The sequence below is a fragment of the Bidens hawaiensis genome, unplaced genomic scaffold (assembly GCF_021521415.1).
Source record: "Bidens hawaiensis isolate Kalapana, Puna unplaced genomic scaffold, B.hawaiensis_p1.1 tig00041900_1, whole genome shotgun sequence".
Taxonomy (NCBI): Eukaryota; Viridiplantae; Streptophyta; class Magnoliopsida; order Asterales; family Asteraceae; genus Bidens; species Bidens hawaiensis.
The window spans coordinates 109,872-129,831 of NW_027497433.1; the positions used below are offsets into that span (position 1 = coordinate 109,872).

Below are 19,960 nucleotides of genomic sequence, written 5' to 3' on the forward strand. Positions count from 1 at the left end.
TATCAAATGAATTTTTGCATAATCACAAAATTTTGATCAAAACATGAGCAAGTTGTTAATGGTGATGAGACATGATAATACTATTCAGTTCAAGCTTTAAAGAAGCTTAAAAGAAGGATTTTTCAATGAAAAGTTTCAGGTAGTTATCTTTGCTGAAAGTTATGTCATTTGCCCAGTTGAAAGGACATACACTTGTGTATGTTTGGTCCTGCAATCTGCAAAGATTAAAAGGATAGCCATTAACCAGAAAACTGAAAGCATTTGGGGCAATTATAACTTGTTTTCTATTCCTTCACTTAAAACTATGTCAATAGCTCTGACTTTGAAAGGACATATATTCACAAAGTATGTTTGGTCCTGTTGACTACTTGTGGTCACACAGAATAACCATTTACCTGCCAATTAAGAGACATTGGGGTGATTGAATGTTAAACAGAATATATTGGGAAATGATAGTACATTGACTACTTAGCCAATCATATGGATTTATTAGGCTAAAAGGACTCTTAGTACAGTCATTAACATGTATGGTTGCTTTCTCATGATATGTAAAATCTAAGGTGATATAAACATAAAGAAAATGCTAAGATTTATGTGGAGTTACATTGTTGTTTATGCATGTTCCTAGATAAATCTTTTCAAATGATAGGCAGAAAAGTGATTATCCAGTCATACACAAGCTGTTGGTCTTTGGTTACCCAAAATGAAACATCTTTTAAAAGAATGACAAAGAACAGTTGTGAACTACTTTAATTTCAAATGTTTATTCAACCAAAAGTTGGTACATGTTCATAAATTTTTATTGAGTAAATACAAACATGAGGGTTAATTCCAGAACTACAAGGGTGGAGGAAATAATATTAATCCTTTAAACATCCTGAATGAAAGGCCTGTAAGTCCGATTTGCGTGGCATGTAAATCCAACGTTCAGCCTCACATATGTTTGTAGATTTGAAAAGAAATATCTTATAAATTTTTCAAAAAGATATGTTCTGTCATTAAAGTTTTAGCCAAAACCAGGGGTCAAAGTCAAATTGGGGTGATCTGGAGAAAGCCAAATAAGCCTTGAGGATAGATAAGGAGCATCAGAACACAATATGTGTTATCCATTAAATTTTCTGCAACTTAATTGAAAATTAATCATATCACCAAAGAAATGAAAATCATGTTAAGTCAAGACCTGCTGTTGACCTGCCTTTGTAGTCATAATAATGCTGAGAATGAAGTATTGAGAAAACTACTTAGTCAATATGATCCCATTCCTGAGATCTTTTCAGTTTATAAAAGAAATTATTTTGAAAAAAAACATAACTGAAATTTGATCTCTAAATGCACCATTTGCTCTTAAACTATGATCTGAAATGATACATAACTTAGAAATGTCTTTGACAAGTGGTTTAAGTCAAACAATGTTGCATTTTGCCTTTAATTGGTTGATTATGTATGTTCGGGTTAGGTTTGATGTTCTCTAACCTTTCCTGGCACAAAACAGTTGAATATGGTTGAATATGTATTTTCGGGTAAGGTTTAATGTTTTATAACCTTTCCAAGTACACTTAGATACTTTTATCTAGGTTTACTATTTTCGGGCATGTTTTGAAGTATATGATACTTTTCGGGTAGAGTTACTATTTTAGTCACTTTCCGGGCAAGCCTGATTGCTTATGATTGAATACTTATTTTCGGGTAAGGTTTTATGCTTTATAACCTTTCCAGGCACACTTAGGTACTTTTATCTAAGTTTGTTTTTTTCGGGTATGATTTGATGATTTGAATTGTCTTGGGTAGACTAAACTGTTTGATTTAGTTCCCGGGCATACCTGATGTTAGAATAAGATTATCCTGGCAAGCTTTGAAATTTTAGACTGTAGCACACTTAGGTGTTTTATGTTTAATCTATTTCCGAGCATGCTATGTATTGTTTGTGATTTTGATTGCTTTGAAATTACAAGTGTTTTCAGGCAGACTTTGTCTTCCGGGCACACTTTATATTCCGGGTACACTATTGTTCCCTCAATATACTTGGTAATTTCAAAATCTGATTTTCCGAGTACACTGTCTGCTTGATATCTTTTCGGGCACACTTTATACTCTAGAAAGGTTATTCGGGTATACTTTGCTTAAGAAGGTTGTTCGGTCACACTATACATTAGGAAGGTTGCTCGAGCACACTGTTCATCAAAGTATGTTTGATTGAATGTGTTTCTGATTTTGATAGGGTTTTTGCTTGATTGAGTTACTTGATTTATATGTGAGAAATTTATTTGGGTATCTTAATTGATTCCTAGCAAGAATGCTTATTTGATATTTTATACTTGATTATTTGTCTTGTGATTAAGTTCTCAAGAAATCTGGTATTTCGGGTAAGCTTTCTTCATCTTTACTTGACTTTAGATTAGTTAACTTGACCAAGCAAGGTTTGTAAGTGGAAGATGCCGGGTAAACTTTGTCAATTAATAATGAAAATTTTTCCGGGCAAAGTTTAACTTTTTAATTTTATCGGGTAAGGTTTTAAATTGGATAAGATTATTATGTTTGACAGCTAATAATTCACTACACGACAAAATGCATTTAAAACCCACTTTCAAAAGGTATAAAAGGGGGAAGTTAGGGATATTTTCAACACTATTTCCCCCCCTCTCTCTCCTTCCACTGCAACTGCTTACTCTCAAAGAAACCTAACCGACTTATCATATTCATCTCTAATACAAAACCTAATTTTAATCAACCCCCTAATTCCAACTCGGTAAGCAATGATAATGTGTTTTCCGATAACGATTAGACTTGAATGGGCTTCGATTATGTACTTGATTACTAATACTCTGTTTTTGTGTTTAGGTTATTAATTTGTCGAAGATCAGGTTCTTAATAAAATTTCTCTCTTTCTTCTACAAATTTATAACTTGAAACTGCTTAAAGTAATGAACTATTTTCCAAGTACACTTAGATACTTTTATCTAGGTTTACTATTTTCAGGCATGTTTTGAAGTATATGATACTTTTCGGGTAGAGTTACTATTTTAGTCACTTTCCGGGCAAGCCTGATTGCTTATGATTGAATACTTATTTTCGGGTAAGGTTTTATGCTTTATAACCTTTCCAGGCACACTTAGGTACTTTTATCTAAGTTTGTTTTTTTCGGGTATGATTTGATGATTTGAATTGTCTTGGGTAGACTAAACTGTTTGATTTAGTTCCCGGGCATACCTGATGTTTGAATAAGATTATCCTGGCAAGCTTTGAAATTTTAGACTGTAGCACACTTAGGTGTTTTATGTTTAATCTATTTCCGAGCATGCTATGTATTGTTTGTGATTTTGATTGCTTTGAAATTACAAGTGTTTTCAGGCAGACTTTGTCTTCCGGGCACACTTTATATTCCGGGTACACTATTGTTCCCTCAATATACTTGGTAATTTCAAAATCTGATTTTCCGAGTACACTGTCTGCTTGATATCTTTTCGGGCACACTTTATACTCTAGAAAGGTTATTCGGGTATACTTTGCTTAAGAAGGTTGTTCGGTCACACTATACATTAGGAAGGTTGCTCGGGCACATTGTTCATCAAAGTATGTTTGATTGAATGTGTTTCTGATTTTGATAGGGTTTTTGCTTGATTGAGTTACTTGATTTATATGTGAGAAATTTATTTGGGTATCTTAATTGATTCCTAGCAAGAATGCTTATTTGATATTTTATACTTGATTATTTGTCTTGTGATTAAGTTCTCAAGAAATCTGGTATTTCGGGTAAGCTTTCTTCATCTTTACTTGACTTTAGATTAGTTAACTTGACCAAGCAAGGTTTGTAAGTGGAAGATGCCGGGTAAACTTTGTCAATTAATAATGAAAATTTTTCCGGGCAAAGTTTAACTTTTTAATTTTATCGGGTAAGGTTTTAAATTGGATAAGATTATTATGTTTGACAGCTAATAATTCACTACACGACAAAATGCATTTAAAACCCACTTTCAAAAGGTATAAAAGGGGGAAGTTAGGGATATTTTCAACACTATTTCCCCCCTCTCTCTCCTTCCACTGCAACTGCTTACTCTCAAAGAAACCTAACCGACTTATCATATTCATCTCTAATACAAACCCTAATTTTAATCAACCCCCTAATTCCAACTCGGTAAGCAATGATAATGTGTTTTCCGATAACGATTAGACTTGAATGGGCTTCGATTATGTACTTGATTACTAATACTCTGTTTTTGTGTTTAGGTTATTAATTTGTCGAAGATCAGGTTCTTAATAAAATTTCTCTCTTTCTTCTACATATTTATAACTTGAAACTGCTTAAAGTAATGAACTTTTATGCTAATTTCACTTTGAATATGTTTGATTGTGTGGTTCAGATATGGCAGAAGAAGAAGAAGTTCAACCTAAGTATGCCTTTGAACCAAAGAACAATATGTGTGCACTGTTGGAGGTCACTCCCAACAATGAGCCAGTGGAGAATATGATGATTTCTTGGATGGCCAGATCCGATGTACGATTTGCTTTCACAAAATGCCCAATCATCTACAGAAATCATTCCCTAGATTTCTGGCGTTCTGCAAGACTTGTGGATGACATACATGGGAAAAGAATTGAAGCAACTATTGCGAGCCATGAGATTCATGTTACAGAAGGAATGGTAAGAAGATGTTTGCAGTTACGTGATGATGACCATAACCATATTAATTTCAATACTAATCATTTGTTGAGGATCTTTGAGCAGACAATGGGGTATCAGGGAACTGTCCATGATGGACAATTTCAAAAGGGGATGTTCCCAATGCTGTATAGGTTCTTGATTCACTATGTGATACAGGGGTTTGCTCTAAGAAAAGGATCATGGACTCTGATGAGTCGTGATTAAGCAAATGCCACTGTTGGTATTATATATGATCTGCCTTTCAATTTTTCTAAGATGATATTTGATGGCATGGTTGGAAATTTGAAGAAGGAAGAAGAGGATAGATTCTTGCAATACCCTAGATTCCTGCAGATAACTTTTAACAGGGAATTACAAGATTTTCCCACAATTGGTATGACACATCAGCTGTAGGATCCAGACACATATAGAAGAATTGTAAATCCTGGAAGGGTAAACAGATTCAATTCCAACACTCCTTTTGAAATATTACCATGGTTGTTGAACCATGATTTGGAGATTATGCCAGTGCCAGAGTTAAGCTCAGAGGAGGAAGGAGGTGAAGATGATGTTGAGAGTGAGGATTATAGTTCTGAAGGTGGAGATGATGATCATGATGGAGATGAAGGAGGGGCTGGAGTAGCCATGGATGATGTTGCACTGGATCAGGGGGAGCAAATTGATGAACCTGAACAACCACAACAAACCCCACCACACCAACCATTACCAACTGACTTACCTATTCCAACACCACCACAATCACCATTACACATTGACCAACCCATTATACCATCACCACCACAAACTCCACCACACCAAACCACTCAATCCCCACATCAAACCTTAACCTTGAGCCAGCCTGACACAACAACTCTTATATCCCCAACACCACAAATACCACCAATCACTAGCCCAATTCACTCAGATCCTTTTATTCCAAGCCCACCTCATACACAATCACCACCACAAGCCATTATCCAAACTCAAACTACAACTCAAGAACAACCTGATTATGAACCTTTCTCTACATCACCACCCACAACACCACCCACTAACACAGACTTATTCCAAAGAAATTTGGACTTGATGTTAGAGAATGCTGAATTGAAAAAAAGGAATGAGGAGGTGACCATGGAGAATGTTATGTTATTGGATAAGTTGGTTAGAGCTGAATTGAGAATTCAAGCCCTGGAGCAGGAGGTTGAGAAGACCTCAGCTGCCCCAAAACAGGGGGAGAATGTAAATATGCCAACTGATGCTTTGATAAGTGTTGAAACTGAGAAGGAAATAGGTGTAGAAACTGTTAATGGCTTGACATGCATCTTGAATGCATATGATGATGGTGAGGAAAGTGATGAAAGAAATATAGAGGATGTTGACTATGAAGGTGATAAATCAGATGTGGGAGAACAAAATTATGATGTGAATGATGAAGTTTTGACTGTGGTATGGAGTGAGGAGGAGGAAGAAATGAGAAATGTTGAGGAGATAGGAGATGGAGTTGAAAAGATAAGTGTTGAAGAAAATGTAGCTACCACTGATGTGGCTACTGATAATTTGACTGATATGGCCATTGATACGTTAACTGAAGAACAGATTAATGAAATTGCTGCTACTAAGGAGCCAATTGCTGAAACTGAACAACCTGAGGGCTCCAAGAGAGTAGAGCATGATCCTGAATTAGAAGCACTTGACAAAGAAATTGATGACTATCAGCAAACTGATGAAGAGGAAGTAGTGCTTTAAAGAGTGAATAAAGGCAAAGAAAAGGTGACAGAAGAAGAGCCAGTTGAAGCCTATCCTGATAAAGACATCTTGTTTGGAGATGATGAAGAAGCCTCTGCTACTGCTAGAAGAGAACAAGAAAATATTCTGAGAGAAACAAGGGAGACGGAGATTTTGGCCTAAACCCTGACTCCAGAAGAGCTGGCAGAGTAGGAAGCCTTGATCAACCAAGCCAATTTGGCAAAAGTAATTAATGAAGAAGTGGCTGATCAAGATGTGATTGAGGCTTTGATTAATTTGAAGAGAGATGAGGAAGTAGAAAATTCCTTAGCCATGGTGGTTAGCATGTTTCAAACCCAAAGTCAATCTGAAAAGAATTCAAATGAAACTGTTGAACCTACAAATCTGAATACTGAAATGATGAATGAAGAGGAGATTGGTGAATCCATTGCCTCAATGGCTACAAAGAAATGGGCTCAACAGATTAAAGATGACATAAGACAGAACCTAGATGAATGGGAGTATGTGGATGATCCCAAGTTTGGAAAGAAATACTCAAGAAAAAGGGCACCTGAACAATCTGAACATGAAAGACCTAAGAAGAGAGGAAAATGGGATGAGAAGAATAAATGTTATGTTGAAACTCCTGATGATGAAGATAGTCCAATCAGGGCAGTCCCACTGCAAACCTTGCAACCAGGAGAAAAGGTTCAAGGTGTTCCTGATGTTCCTGTTATGAGTGAACCAAGCCCAGAACATCCACTTTTAGATGAACCCAAGATAGATGCAGTAAATGACTCAACTGAGGATGAGTCTGATGAATCTGATGATCAAAATGGCAATGATGGAAAAGGTGTAGAAATTGCCAGTGTTGTGTCCCCTCAAGTCACAATGACTGAGAAACAAAGGGCAAACATTGAGTTGAGTATGATGGAAGCTAAAAAGAAACATCCATTAGTTGTGAAATTGAGAAGATTTGGGATAAGTTTTGAGACTTTGGCTGCTATGAATGATGATGAGTTAAATCAGATACTTGAGGAAGAAAATGAAAAGATCAAAAGAGCAATGCAACAAAAGAATAGAGATGCTCAGAATCACAGAGAATATCTAAGGAGGCATGGATATTCTGAAAAAGATTTGAGCCACTTCAATCATGATAAGCTCCAAGATCTCTACAATAGTGAAAGAGAGAAAGTGATAGAAAAATGTGTAAAAGAAAATGAAAAGATTAAAAAATTGGAAACTTTGAAAAAGAAGTTTGGAGGTATGTGTGGATACCTGCTGGAGAAAGGAGTAAAGCCTGAGATAGTTGGAAACTTATTAAGAGAATCAGTGTTGGACCAGTACAATAAACTTAAAAGAAAGGAAAATTGAAAAGGGTACAAACTGAGAGCTCATCCAAGCAGTCTAAACCAACTACTGAACCTCAAACAAAGAAAAGAAGAATTCAAACTTTGAGGGAAAAGTCAAAAGAACAAGTCTGACCAGTTGAAACCCCAACTCCTCAAGAAGTTAAGCCTGAACCTGAAGATGAACTAATTGTTCCTTGGGAGAATGAAGAGATGATAAATATTCTAAGGGGCATAATGATTAATCAAAGGGGAATGGATGAAGCTTCATTTAATGCCTTAGAAAAGCAAGACTTGAAAGAACTTTTCTACATGCAAAAGGCTGACTGGGAAAAGGCTCTATGGGAAAGTGATAACCTTAGAAGCTTTGTTGATGGAGTGTTTGTGCCTGCAGGATTGTCAAACAATCCTGGAATACAAAAAATGATAAAAATTCTATGGAAAGAGGCAGGACACAATGTTGATGAACTTATTCACATTCCACCTGAAATGGTAGAATCAATCTACATTAAAACTTTCAACTTGGAGCCTAGAAAACCCAAGAAGTCTATTCCTTTCAGGCCTCCAATTTCAAGAAGATATCCACAAGGTGGAAGAGGTGAATCAAGTAGGAGTGGATCAAAAAGAACAGAAAGACCACAATCAGATGTGGATCTACCAAGACAACTCTACTATGATTCTGTTACTGAGTCTCTTAGAGTAATTATGGAAAGTAGGCAACTGAGAGACATTGTTGTAAGGAGTGATTTTCATGAATACACTCATGAACAACCGGAGAGGATGGCAGATCTCAGTTTGTATGATTACAGAAATAGAAGCAGGAGGGCTGGAAGGCAACAGAATGATCTATCCAAGTACCTAAGAGAAGAAGCTGACAAAGGTTTCCCATTCCTAAAAGAAAAGAGAAGCTGGAAAACTGTCCAACTTCACAGGTCTAAGAGAACTGCAAAGTTAAGAAGGATGGACATTGCTGAAAGGAACTACAAGATAATTGTCAAAGATAGAAATCCTTTGTCAAATATGAATACATGCATCAGTCTTCAAAGAAGAATAACATGCCCCAACTACACAGTTCAAAAGAATGGCATCATTACTAAGATTGATTATAAAGAAGATGTTGACTAGTATGTGCTAAGAAACTCTGATGGAAAAGTACTGGGGATAATCAAAACATATGAAGACTTGACTTACCTGCATGATGAAGATCTGATGGATATAAGGGATTTGGTTATTCCAGAAAGTCACACTCACTACCAAATCCTTGATATCTTTAAGCTGAGAGCTGCATCAGTAATAGTTGACAGAAGACAAGCTGCCTACAATGAGAGGAAGAGACAAGACTCATAGAGTAGGATTTACTTTGTAATGTCTTTTGACAAACTTTTGAATATGTAATTGTTTATGTAACTTTGATTTTGAATTTGATGTGTATTTTTAATCCTGTGTAAGTAACTATAGATGTGTTTTGGGACAACTAAGGTGTTCCAATCTAGGGGAGATTGTTGAGTCAAGATTGACCCAAAACTGACTAGATTGAAGATTGGAATCTTCTCAACCTCCTCAGAAATGACTAAGTATGGATCCGGGCACACCTTAGACTTCCGAGAAAGCTTTTACTTAGCCGGGTACGATATTCTATCTATCGGGCAGGGTAATCTTCTTGAAGTCTTCTTTAGTGGATATCCGGGCAGGGTTTGCAAATTAGTGTATTACCAGGCATGGTTCACTAGTTTATGCTTATCCGTGCAAGGATCACTTTATCAAGCAAGTTTGTTCTTCATAGCCAAGTAAAGTTCACTCCCGAGTAAGCTTTTGGCTAACCAAGCTCACGAAGCCAAGTAATTGGAAGTCCGGGCAAGGTATTCATTAATAAGTATGGTCCAAGTATGCTTGATGTCTTGATGGAATATCTTAAGATTCATCGGGCAAAGTTCAACACAAGTAAGGAACATTGCCACCAAGCACACTTTGCTAATAAGCTATTCACTAGCAAAGGGTTGAAGGGTCCATTGAAGAACAAGGTTGCTCGTAAGGGTTTGTCGAGCAAAGTCTGGCAAAGTCAAGAAGATTGAAGTCTACCCGGTGAGTACTTTACTTGGTAAAATACTCTTCAAGTAAAGTCTACCCGGAAACTGATCCCGGGCACACTTCTATGTTACCAAGTTATGAAGGATGGCAGAGCATACTCGGAAAGACAAAATTAACGCAAAGCCTACTCGGAAGACTTGTTTTACACTTAGGATTATGTTTGAATATGTAATTTGAATATGTTTTAGCATTTAGGGTTTCTAGAAGGAATGACAGCTGTTAAGGAGGTGTCAAGCCTATAAAAGGAATAATTTAGGGCACGCCTCCTAAAGTTGACAGATTCATTAATTCAGAGAGAATATTTGAGTGTGACGGCTGTCTTAGAATAATACGGACATAACCTTCCTACAAGAAACCCTAAATCGATTATCCTTTTGTATGATGATCTTCGTATGAATGGAAATCTTTTGAGTGAATCTTGTGTGTGTCAGTTACATATGAATATTGATAGCAACGACACTGTTTATTATTGATTCCGCCTTTAATAAACAGTAATCTTTCTAAATATAGCAACCCGTCATTAACTCCCTTGTCGACACATTTATTTGTGTGAGTTATGACATGATTTGAGTAAGATCCAGCTGAAATCGGGGACCTGACATGCTAGGCTAAACATTATAGACTTCCTAGGCTTATGAAGAACCATCGTTGATGTTTTGATTTTAGTTGGATTGTTTCTTTTCGTTATGGTTTTATGATTTAGTAAACTATTTGATTTTACTTGATTAAAGCGTATGTGCACTTGGTTTTGGCTGTTCTAGTTTTATTATTCCACATAATCCTTGGTGATTGTTTCATATGATAGGATTTTGTTAGGTCATTTACTGTGTGTTCTTAAATAGTTTATGATTGAATTCGAATAAGATCATAGGAATAATATTATTAGTCAAACGAATAAAAGTGTGCTGCTAACCTAGAAAGTTGTAAGGTGATAGGTTATTGTTAGATCTTTGTTGATTAAGATTGCTAGATTTAGTTCTTCGTAAGGAGTCCGTCTAAGTTTGATTAATTAACTTTGTCTAGCGAGTCAATTCAGTTTATTAAATTACCTTTGATTTTCGCGCTGTAAGGTAGGATTTCACTATAAAGGTACTCTTTCATAAATTAATTAGATAACCGTAAGGGAGTTTAATTTATAAACTGGCGTGTCTTAAACTTATTAGAAACTCATATGTGTCTTCTTGAGAAAGGTCAGGGGTCCTGTTCAGGTTTTTCTTTTAAGTGTCTATTTTACGATCCCAATTCCATAACTTTTATTTTCCAACTATTTGATAACTGAAACTTTGGGGATTCTAGCCTAGGTGGTTTTTTCATTATCATCTGAATCAGTCAAACTTGCTTGTCTTGTGTCTCATTAATTAGTTTATTTTATTAATTTAATATAATATAGTTTACCCCCCCCCCCCCCTTAAATTTTAAATAATACTAATAAATAGTCATGTCAGTAAGTCGAGTCTAATTTGCTAGTTACGCAATTTAAAGAGTCTCGTGGGTTAGATATCCGGACTTACTTAGTTGTACTAGAGTCGACCGGTACACTTGCCGGTTAGTAGTTTAAGAGTTTAGAGTATCACTTAGTGTCTAGATTAACGTGTTTTTATTTGACTACTTTTAGCACATCAGAAAATTAACACAAAACACAATGATAAATAAAAAGACACAATGTTTTTTCCTCAATATTGTGTCTTTTTTAAGAACAATGAAGACGGTGGAAATATTTTTCTGTTTTTACTTTTTTTTATTAAATTTTGAGTTATAATTTTTCTTTATTAATTTTTCATTGAATTTTTTTTGCTACAAATACATTTTTTTCTTGTTTGTAAAATAACTTGACCATCTTATATTAATATCCACTTTTTATTTTTTTTCTCTTTCGAAAATTAGTTTCATTTGTATCTAAAATTTAAATTAGGAGTTGAATGAGGTGTTGCTAAATGTGCATCCTTTTTCCATTATATTTATTGAACACACACTCTTCTTAAAGTTTTATTATATTAATACGATTCAATTATTTTTAATTTCTTTTTCATCATTTTATTATCTTTTATTATAATTTTATTGAATGGTTATTATAATTTATTTAAAACACATTTTTTTTAGATTATTTTTTTAAAATTTGTTTTTTCAATTATTTTTTATTTTCATTAAATTACAACGAAAAATCCTTATTAAAAATAAACATTATTTTATTATTTTAAAATACAATTTTTATAATCTTTTTATAGAGTGTTATTTTAAATAGTTTTTAGATATAGCTGCATTTTTTTAAAGGTAGTTTATTTGAAAAAAAAGGTAATAGATTTTATCATTTGTATTCTTAACACCAAAATAGTTTTATATCTAAAAAGGTGAAAACATTAAACAGTAAAGTATTAAAAAAACCTTTGTTTAATCGAAAAACTTTTCACAAAACTTATCCATCTAAATATGTGAAAAAAAATAAAATAAAAGATACTTTATAGCTTTTGAATTATTATATATATTAAAAATAGGATTTATCCTCACTCACATATTCACTATTCAATTTACTATTCATATTTTAATAATTTAAAATTTTTATAAGGGGCCATTTCATAGAATAGTAACCAAGTTTCAAAGTGTTCCAATTAGGTCACTTAACTTTAAAAAATGTTTCAATTAGGTCACTCAACTTTCATATTTTATTAAATTAAGGTTTTAACATGGTTTTTTATCGCTTTTAATTTTTGTTTCACATAGAAAATCTTTTTATCTTTTTTTTTATGTTGACGTTGAGTGGTGGTGTAGATTTTATTTTTTATTTTTAATTTAATTAACGTTTTTGAATTTTTTAAAAATATAACAACATATATTACAAATTCCGACCCCACATCTTATCCTCCATTTCTTTCTTAACAAACAAAAAAATTGGTGACGCTTGATTTGAAGATTTAGTGACCCGATTTGAGAAAAATATGCATGAGTGGTCTAATTGGAACACTATTGAAAGTCGGTTACTATTCTATGAGATATTCCCTTTTTATAACTACTAATTCACTAATTATAAATCCATAAATAAAAATAATAGTTTTTATTTCTTTTATTATAATTTTTTTGCCAACCATTAAAATATTTAACAAATTATATTTTCAAACGCTAAACATGGGCAAATGTCGGCTTAACATATTTTATTTGTTGGTAAACGATTTTCTTAAACTTAGCTACATATTTTACAATGACCGAAACTTTTTTCATGATTTAAAAATATATCATCTCGCATGGTTTTATATCCGCGTTTCAACATTTGATATCTAGCTCGCCTTTAAAATATTTTTTTAGATTACTAATTTATGTTTATGAATTTGTGTTGGTACCACTGATACGAACCGAATTTGTGTTGATTCGGAGTTGTAACATGTCGGTCCTTTTGGGTTTCTCAATGGAGATTCAAGTTCAATTCTCACTTACAGCACTTTGGGGGGCATGGGTGGCTCAATGAACAAAGACTGAGATCCAGTTCGATCCTGAGGGCATCCGGATTTTACCACCAGTGGGCTTTCGGGCAGGTGGATTTTCTCCAGAACTGGAGATAACTTGGAGGCGCTTAAGGGCTCCGTACGACTGGGTTGGGCTAGCTAGCGGTGACCTTTAGCCATTGGGTCACCCCGTACGAAGTACCTAAGCATTCTATATTTGTTGGTCGTTCAAAAAAAACATGCCAGTCTTTTTGGTCCTACATATGATAATTTGTTGTATTTTGGCACTGACGGGTATATTTCTTTTGTTTAGTTTCGATGCCGTAACTTGATACTGACTGACTTCGCATCGACTTGCAACGAGTTTATGCTTTAGTGTTTTTTACTTACGTTTTTTGTTCGATTTATAGGCCCCGTCGCGAAGCGCGGGTTCCTAAATTCTAGTTAATATTTTAAACGGAAAATATAAAATTAGAAAAAGGAGTAATATGTTAGATAAAATTGTTAAAAGAATTTAAACTTAAAGGAAGGGGACATGACAAGTAGAGGATGAGAGTATGCTTAGCCTAAGGGGTTGTTTGGCAGTCTCTTAATGATCATTAAGAGATTACCTTCTAATGATTCATTACCGTCCATAAGTCTGAATGGTTAAGAGTTAACCAACCATTCAGACTTAAGGTTACATCTTATCCGTTTAATTGCCATTAAGAGGCTACCATTAGAGCATTCCCAGCCAATTCTCTAAAGTTTTTAAACTTATATAATTTATGGCAAATTTTGAGAAAATCATCAAAATCACCTCTCCAACCCATTTCTTATTATATGGATGAGTTCTATGATAACTAAAGTAAAAAATCTAAATATATGAACTCACTTTTGATCCATACCATATAATATATTAACTATATCCCAATCATTATATACTATATAATTTGATAAAAGAGAAAAAATAATAAAATAGAAATTTATGGATATGAATAGGTAATAGAGTGTGACAGATTTTTGAAAAATGATAGACAAATTTATAAAATTGTGTTTTTAGATAAATTATAGAAAAAAAATATATTAAATGGGCTAATAACATTTTTAAAAGACTCTCAAACAGTCCTTAACACAATTTGTATATGTCTAAACCATTTGGGGAATAGTAACAAATAATTATATCATTATTAATTTGAAAGTAGAAGTCACACACAGTGTTCTACTGATAGCCTTTCTTAAGCATGCTTTACAACTATTTCAAGCGCATTTCAATTGCTACCTGGTGGCACACGTGCCTCTTCCTCATCTCATCTTTGTTGCTAATCTCAGTGGCTTTATTTTATCTAATTTTATCATCAATTACATGTGGGTTTCTTTGTAGGTTTCCATGTGATTTTGCAAAGGTAAGCTCTAACTCAATCCCTGGTCAATTACATGTGGGTTTCTTTGTTGCTAATTTGGTTTTTACAGGTTCAATTGCATGTGTTTTGGGCTTTTGATTTGTTCTTCGGTGAGTTTTCTAACCTTATTTGTTCCCTTTGTTACTTAATCGACTTAATTTGGTTGCAATTTGTTGCTCTCTTGCTGCGTTTCCTAGACTACGTGGTCAACTGGGTTGCAATTTCTTGCACAGGTGTTGCAATTTGTGTGTTTTTCTTTCCATTTTAGATATAATTTTAGATATAATAGAGACCATTATGAAATGACATTTTTTTCCAATAAAACATACCATATTCATTGTAATGTAGAGCGATAATACTAATGTTTGAGAAAAAAAATAACAAGTATAAAAAGTAAGGATGAGATAGGGACCGTACCGGTACCAACCGTCCCGGTCCCGAAAATCGCGAATTCATAGTACCAGTACACGTAGCAAAAATCAACACTTTGGTACCGATTCGGTACCAACGATACCAAATCGTATAGAAAAGCATGAAAGAGATCATTTTGTTATTATCGTTTAGTACGTATCAAATCTTGCAATCTGTACCCACAAAAGTTAATCTTTTTAAGTCAAATCTGCACATGCAGGTTATTGACGATTGTATAATTGTATTACATGGCATTGAAATTTTAAATTTTTCTGTACAAATTTGCTCCTGCAGATTGTTGACCTGTTTGTAAGCCATAGCATCAAAAAATAAACTTCTTATTTACAAGTCTGCCCCTGCACATTAATGGCCCGTTTGGTTATCTTTTTTAATTTCAAATCTGCTCATGCAGACTACTGACCCGTATAATTGTATTACATGTCATCAAAATTTAAAATTTTCAATTTTCAATTACAAATCTACTTCTGCAGTTTATTGACCTGTTTGTAAGCCATGGCATCCAAAAAAAAAATTTTTATTTACAAATCTGCCCCTGCAATAAAACAGATCCTTTTTTATTTAGTTACCAAACAACAACTTTACTTTAATAACTGAATCAGCAACTGATATGTGTTGCCATCTTTTTGCCCCAAACATTTGCATGCTAAACATTTAATATGATGACATCTGAAGTTTGATTGGAACTAGATAGATAACAAAATTTTCTTTCACGTGTAATTGAGTTAACCAAGTTACAAATTATTGTCATGTGGCTGCATTCCTTAAAGTAGGTGCTCCATTATGTTTGTGTCTTTTAGGTGTTTAGTTAACTAATGACTTCTTTTAGCTTATAAGTTAAAAAAGTTGTATTGCTGATACTACATGCTTACCAGTAGGATTATTGCATAATACTTAATTGTAACTTTTATACTGTATATATTATGTTATCTATAGAATAACAATAATAAAAAGACAAACATCAGTTGTACAATTTAGTTTAATTTCTGTAACTTAAGCCCAAGCCTAACCTGATAACATTTTTCTCCTATGTTAGACCACGTTGTTCTAATTGAAATTCTTTTTGAAACAGAAAACGTATTTGATATTTTGACAGTAAGTTATATTAACATGGTGTAAATTACAAAAGAAATCGTTAGTTGCTGAAATACTAATAAAAAAAATAATGCACCAACCATATTATTAGATTTATCTCACTCCGTCTAATGTTCGATGTTAGATGGAGGTATTTAATATTGATGATTTTTCTTTCCTCCTAAAACCTGAGTATTCAATCAGGCTTTAGGTCTAACATGTGCATACTCTTTGTGTAGTCAACTATTGAAAGTTTATGGCAATTTGCTGCAATTTGTACAACAGATTGAAATGGACTAACTATGTGCCATTTTTAAATCTGAACGATGAATAATATAAAGAAAGAATTTGTTTTTTTTATTGCGTCTTTATTTTTAATGTCAAACCAATAGCGATTCATACAAGCTAAATCCTCTAATCGATAATTAGGCCAAAAAAAAGAACTTTAATTTAATTAATTCATTTTTTTTTATGTCAAAATTTTCACTTTCATCCAAAAATTGACTCCAGTTTTTTATCTTGTTCTCCTTGCAAAATAATTGATTTCTATGCACATTATTTTGATTCTTTAAATTGAAAGAAATTAGAATTCTCAATTCTCTACGACGTCTAGACGATAAAATTTTTTCAGGAACAAGCAAATTAGAATTCTTTTTGTCTCTATTTAGAGTTTTTCTTTTATGTCTTGGAATGGATTCATCAAAATGTGCAGTTGATTGGCGTGTTGGAAAGCTGACTGCATCATGAGTTCGTCTTCGTCGAGGTAAATGTTATGTACAACTCTTTCGTTCCTGCTTTAGTCTTTATTGGTGTGTTACATGTGTTTGCATACTAGATAACCTTTGCACTTGTTGTTCCCTGTTTACTGATGTTTCCCTCTTAGGTTAATTTACATGTTTGACTAGCCTATTTTTATACTTTGTGCTGGCCGTTTACTCGGTTTCTATACTATTTTGGACCCTTACCTATCGACTTCCTTGTCTTTAACGTCTCATACCTGCTAACGAAATGTCTACGTCGTGGAGACGTCGAAGACGACTAGACTATTCGTTAACGTCAGAAGCGTCTGCATCTAACAGCAATGACCATTTCACCGACACGTTCTCCACCCGTCGTTCTGCTTACTATCATGCCTCTACCTCTGACACGTCTCTTTACAAGGACAGCGGAGACTGCGGTTGTGTATGCGAGTGCTGCAATGCATTTTTTTGGTTTGAGGAACGTTGTGTTTCGGCTTCTATCAATCGTTATCCTAGATATACACAATGTTGCAAAGGTGGTATTGTTAAGTTGCCCTTTGTATGGACGTATAGTCCTACAATCGTTCAACTTTTTTCACAGCCTGATTTACTCGCAAATATACGTGTCTACAACGCTATGTTCTCGATGACATCTTTTGGTGCAAAGATCGATGACTCTGTCAACCATGGTTCAGGCCCGTACGTTTTTAAGATTGAAGGGCAGGTTCATCACTGGATCGGTTCTTTATGCCCGCCTGCGAACGAAAGGCCTCGCTTTTTGCAAATGTATGTTTATGATACCGAAAACAAGGTTTCAAACAGATTGCATGCCTTTACTGGTAGTAATCACTCACCACTTAGTCCAGAGATTGTCTCAATTCTTTTAAAAGAGCTCGAACAATCAAACGAGCTGATCAAACTTTTCCATACTGTCAGGGATCTTATGCAGTCCGGTGAAGCTACTGACTTCTACATACGTTTATATGACTGTCACAACACCCCGTGCTATGACACGCCATCTAACAACTCTATTGGGGCTATTGTGACTGATAATGAGCCAATGTCCGACGGTTTTGACATTGTCATTCGTTCTAAAGGCGATGATCCTAAACGTATAAGCAAGTTACACTCACTTTATATGCCACTTCGGTATCCTCTATTGTTTGTCCATGGCAAAAGTGGTTGGTCACCTAAGATGTTGTGTAATATGGATGTGATGACTAAGAACAGAAAATTAACTATGAACATGTTTTATAGTTATCAGCTTCAGGATCGCCAGAATGTACACCTTAGTACTTCGTGGTGGCCGTCTTTCTCAGCAATATTTGTTGACGCGTACATTTCTGTTGAACAAAGTAGACTTGATTATATACGATTTAACCAGAACACCTTCAGAATAGAGTTATATCAAGGTGTGGAAGACGCTGTTACACGAGGTGATACGGAAGGCCGTGACATTGGCAAGAGAACGATATTACCTTCGTCTTTTACAGGTGGTCCTCGATACATGTATAAGCATTACCAAGATGCTCTTGCAATCTGTAGATTGCATGGTAACCCGCAATACTTTATTACCTTTACATGTAATGTGAAGTGGCCGGAAATTGAAAGATACATGTCTCAGTACCCTTCACTCAAGCCACATGTCCGTCCGGACATAATTGCACGAGTTTTCCAGATAAAGGTTTCCTCACTTATCAGCTTTTTGAAAAGTAACAAACCGTTTGGAGAGGTCACAGCATGTTATATCCATTGCAATATACGGTATACTTCGTCTTACGTATCATGGTTACTAAGTGTATATATTTGTTTCCTGTTACACAGATTTGTACACTATTGAGTACCAAAAGCGAGGTCTACCTCATTGTCACCTATTGATATGGGTTGCCGCTTCTCACAAAATAGTCAATGCTGAGGACATTGACAAGTACATCACAGCTGAAATACCTGATCCCGTGTCTGATCCTCGGCTGCATAAGGTCATTTCAGATCTAATGATGCATGGCCCATATGGTATTGCAAGACCATCATCGCCATGCATGAAAAAAGAATCATGCTCTAAGAATTTCCCTAAGCATTTCCAGCTTATGACATCATTTGATAAGAATGGATATGCACAATACAAGAGGCGTGATGCAGGCAGTACAGTAACACGAAACAATATTTCATTGGACAATCGGTATGTTATTCCTTACAACCGGCTTTTGTGTTTGCATTATCAAGCTCACATAACGCCCTGCTTGCGGTGCGCGCATATAATGTATATATGTGTGAACCCTCGGGTGGGCAAAAGTAAAATTGCACTAATTTTGACGTTATTTTACTAATCTCGTGAAAATAACGTTAAAAGTGGCGGAAGGTTAATCAGGCATCATGTGGTGGCGTTGATAGCTGAAAGACAAGGGCACATGCACCAATCAGCCGGTGTCCCGATGATTGAGTGCTATGTGCCTTATGTCCAAGGCTTGATGCAAAACTACTATCGAGCCGGGGGTCTCACCGGAAGCAGCCTCTCTATCCCTATGGGATAGAGGTAAGGCTGTCTACATCTTACCCTCCTCAGACCCTACCATAGCATTGCTATTGGTGGGATATACTGAGTACGATGATGATGATGATGATGATTATCAAGCTCACATAAATGTCGAGTACTGCGGTTGGAGTATGCTGATAAAGTACTTATTCAAGTACATCTCAAAAGGAACCGACCGCATACGTTATAGAATCTCCAAAGGTCCCTTGAATTCCGACAATACCTCGACCACAAACGATTGTCACATAGACGAGATACAAAACTTTGTAGACAGTCGCTTTATTTGTCCTCATGAAGCGTGTTGGAGAATCTTTAATTTCCCAATACACTGCAGAAATCCCACTGTACAAGTTCCCACTGTACAAGTTCTATCTGTTCACCAAGAACATATACAGACTATTACCTTCAGGGACAGTGACAACCTAGCCAATGTACTTTCCAATCCTACTGTGGGACACACTACACTCACAGGCTGGCTTCATAACAACCGTCACGATGATAGAGGTTTAGAATTGCGTTACATAGACTATGTCTCTGACTATAGGTGGGATACATCTGGGAAATGCT

At 35.0% G+C, this 19,960-nt stretch overlaps 1 protein-coding gene across 1 annotated transcript; it reads left to right on the plus strand.

The window, feature by feature from the left end:
- The first annotated feature begins 17,128 nt into the window (after positions 1–17,128).
- LOC143593303 (uncharacterized) lies at positions 17,129–19,583 on the plus strand. The gene is made up of 3 exons (XM_077072973.1): positions 17,129–18,572; positions 18,685–19,039; positions 19,493–19,583. The coding sequence occupies exons 1-3, from the start codon at positions 17,129–17,131 to the stop codon at positions 19,581–19,583; spliced, it is 1,890 nt and encodes a 629-aa protein (XP_076929088.1).
- Positions 19,584–19,960: the final 377 nt, after the last annotated feature.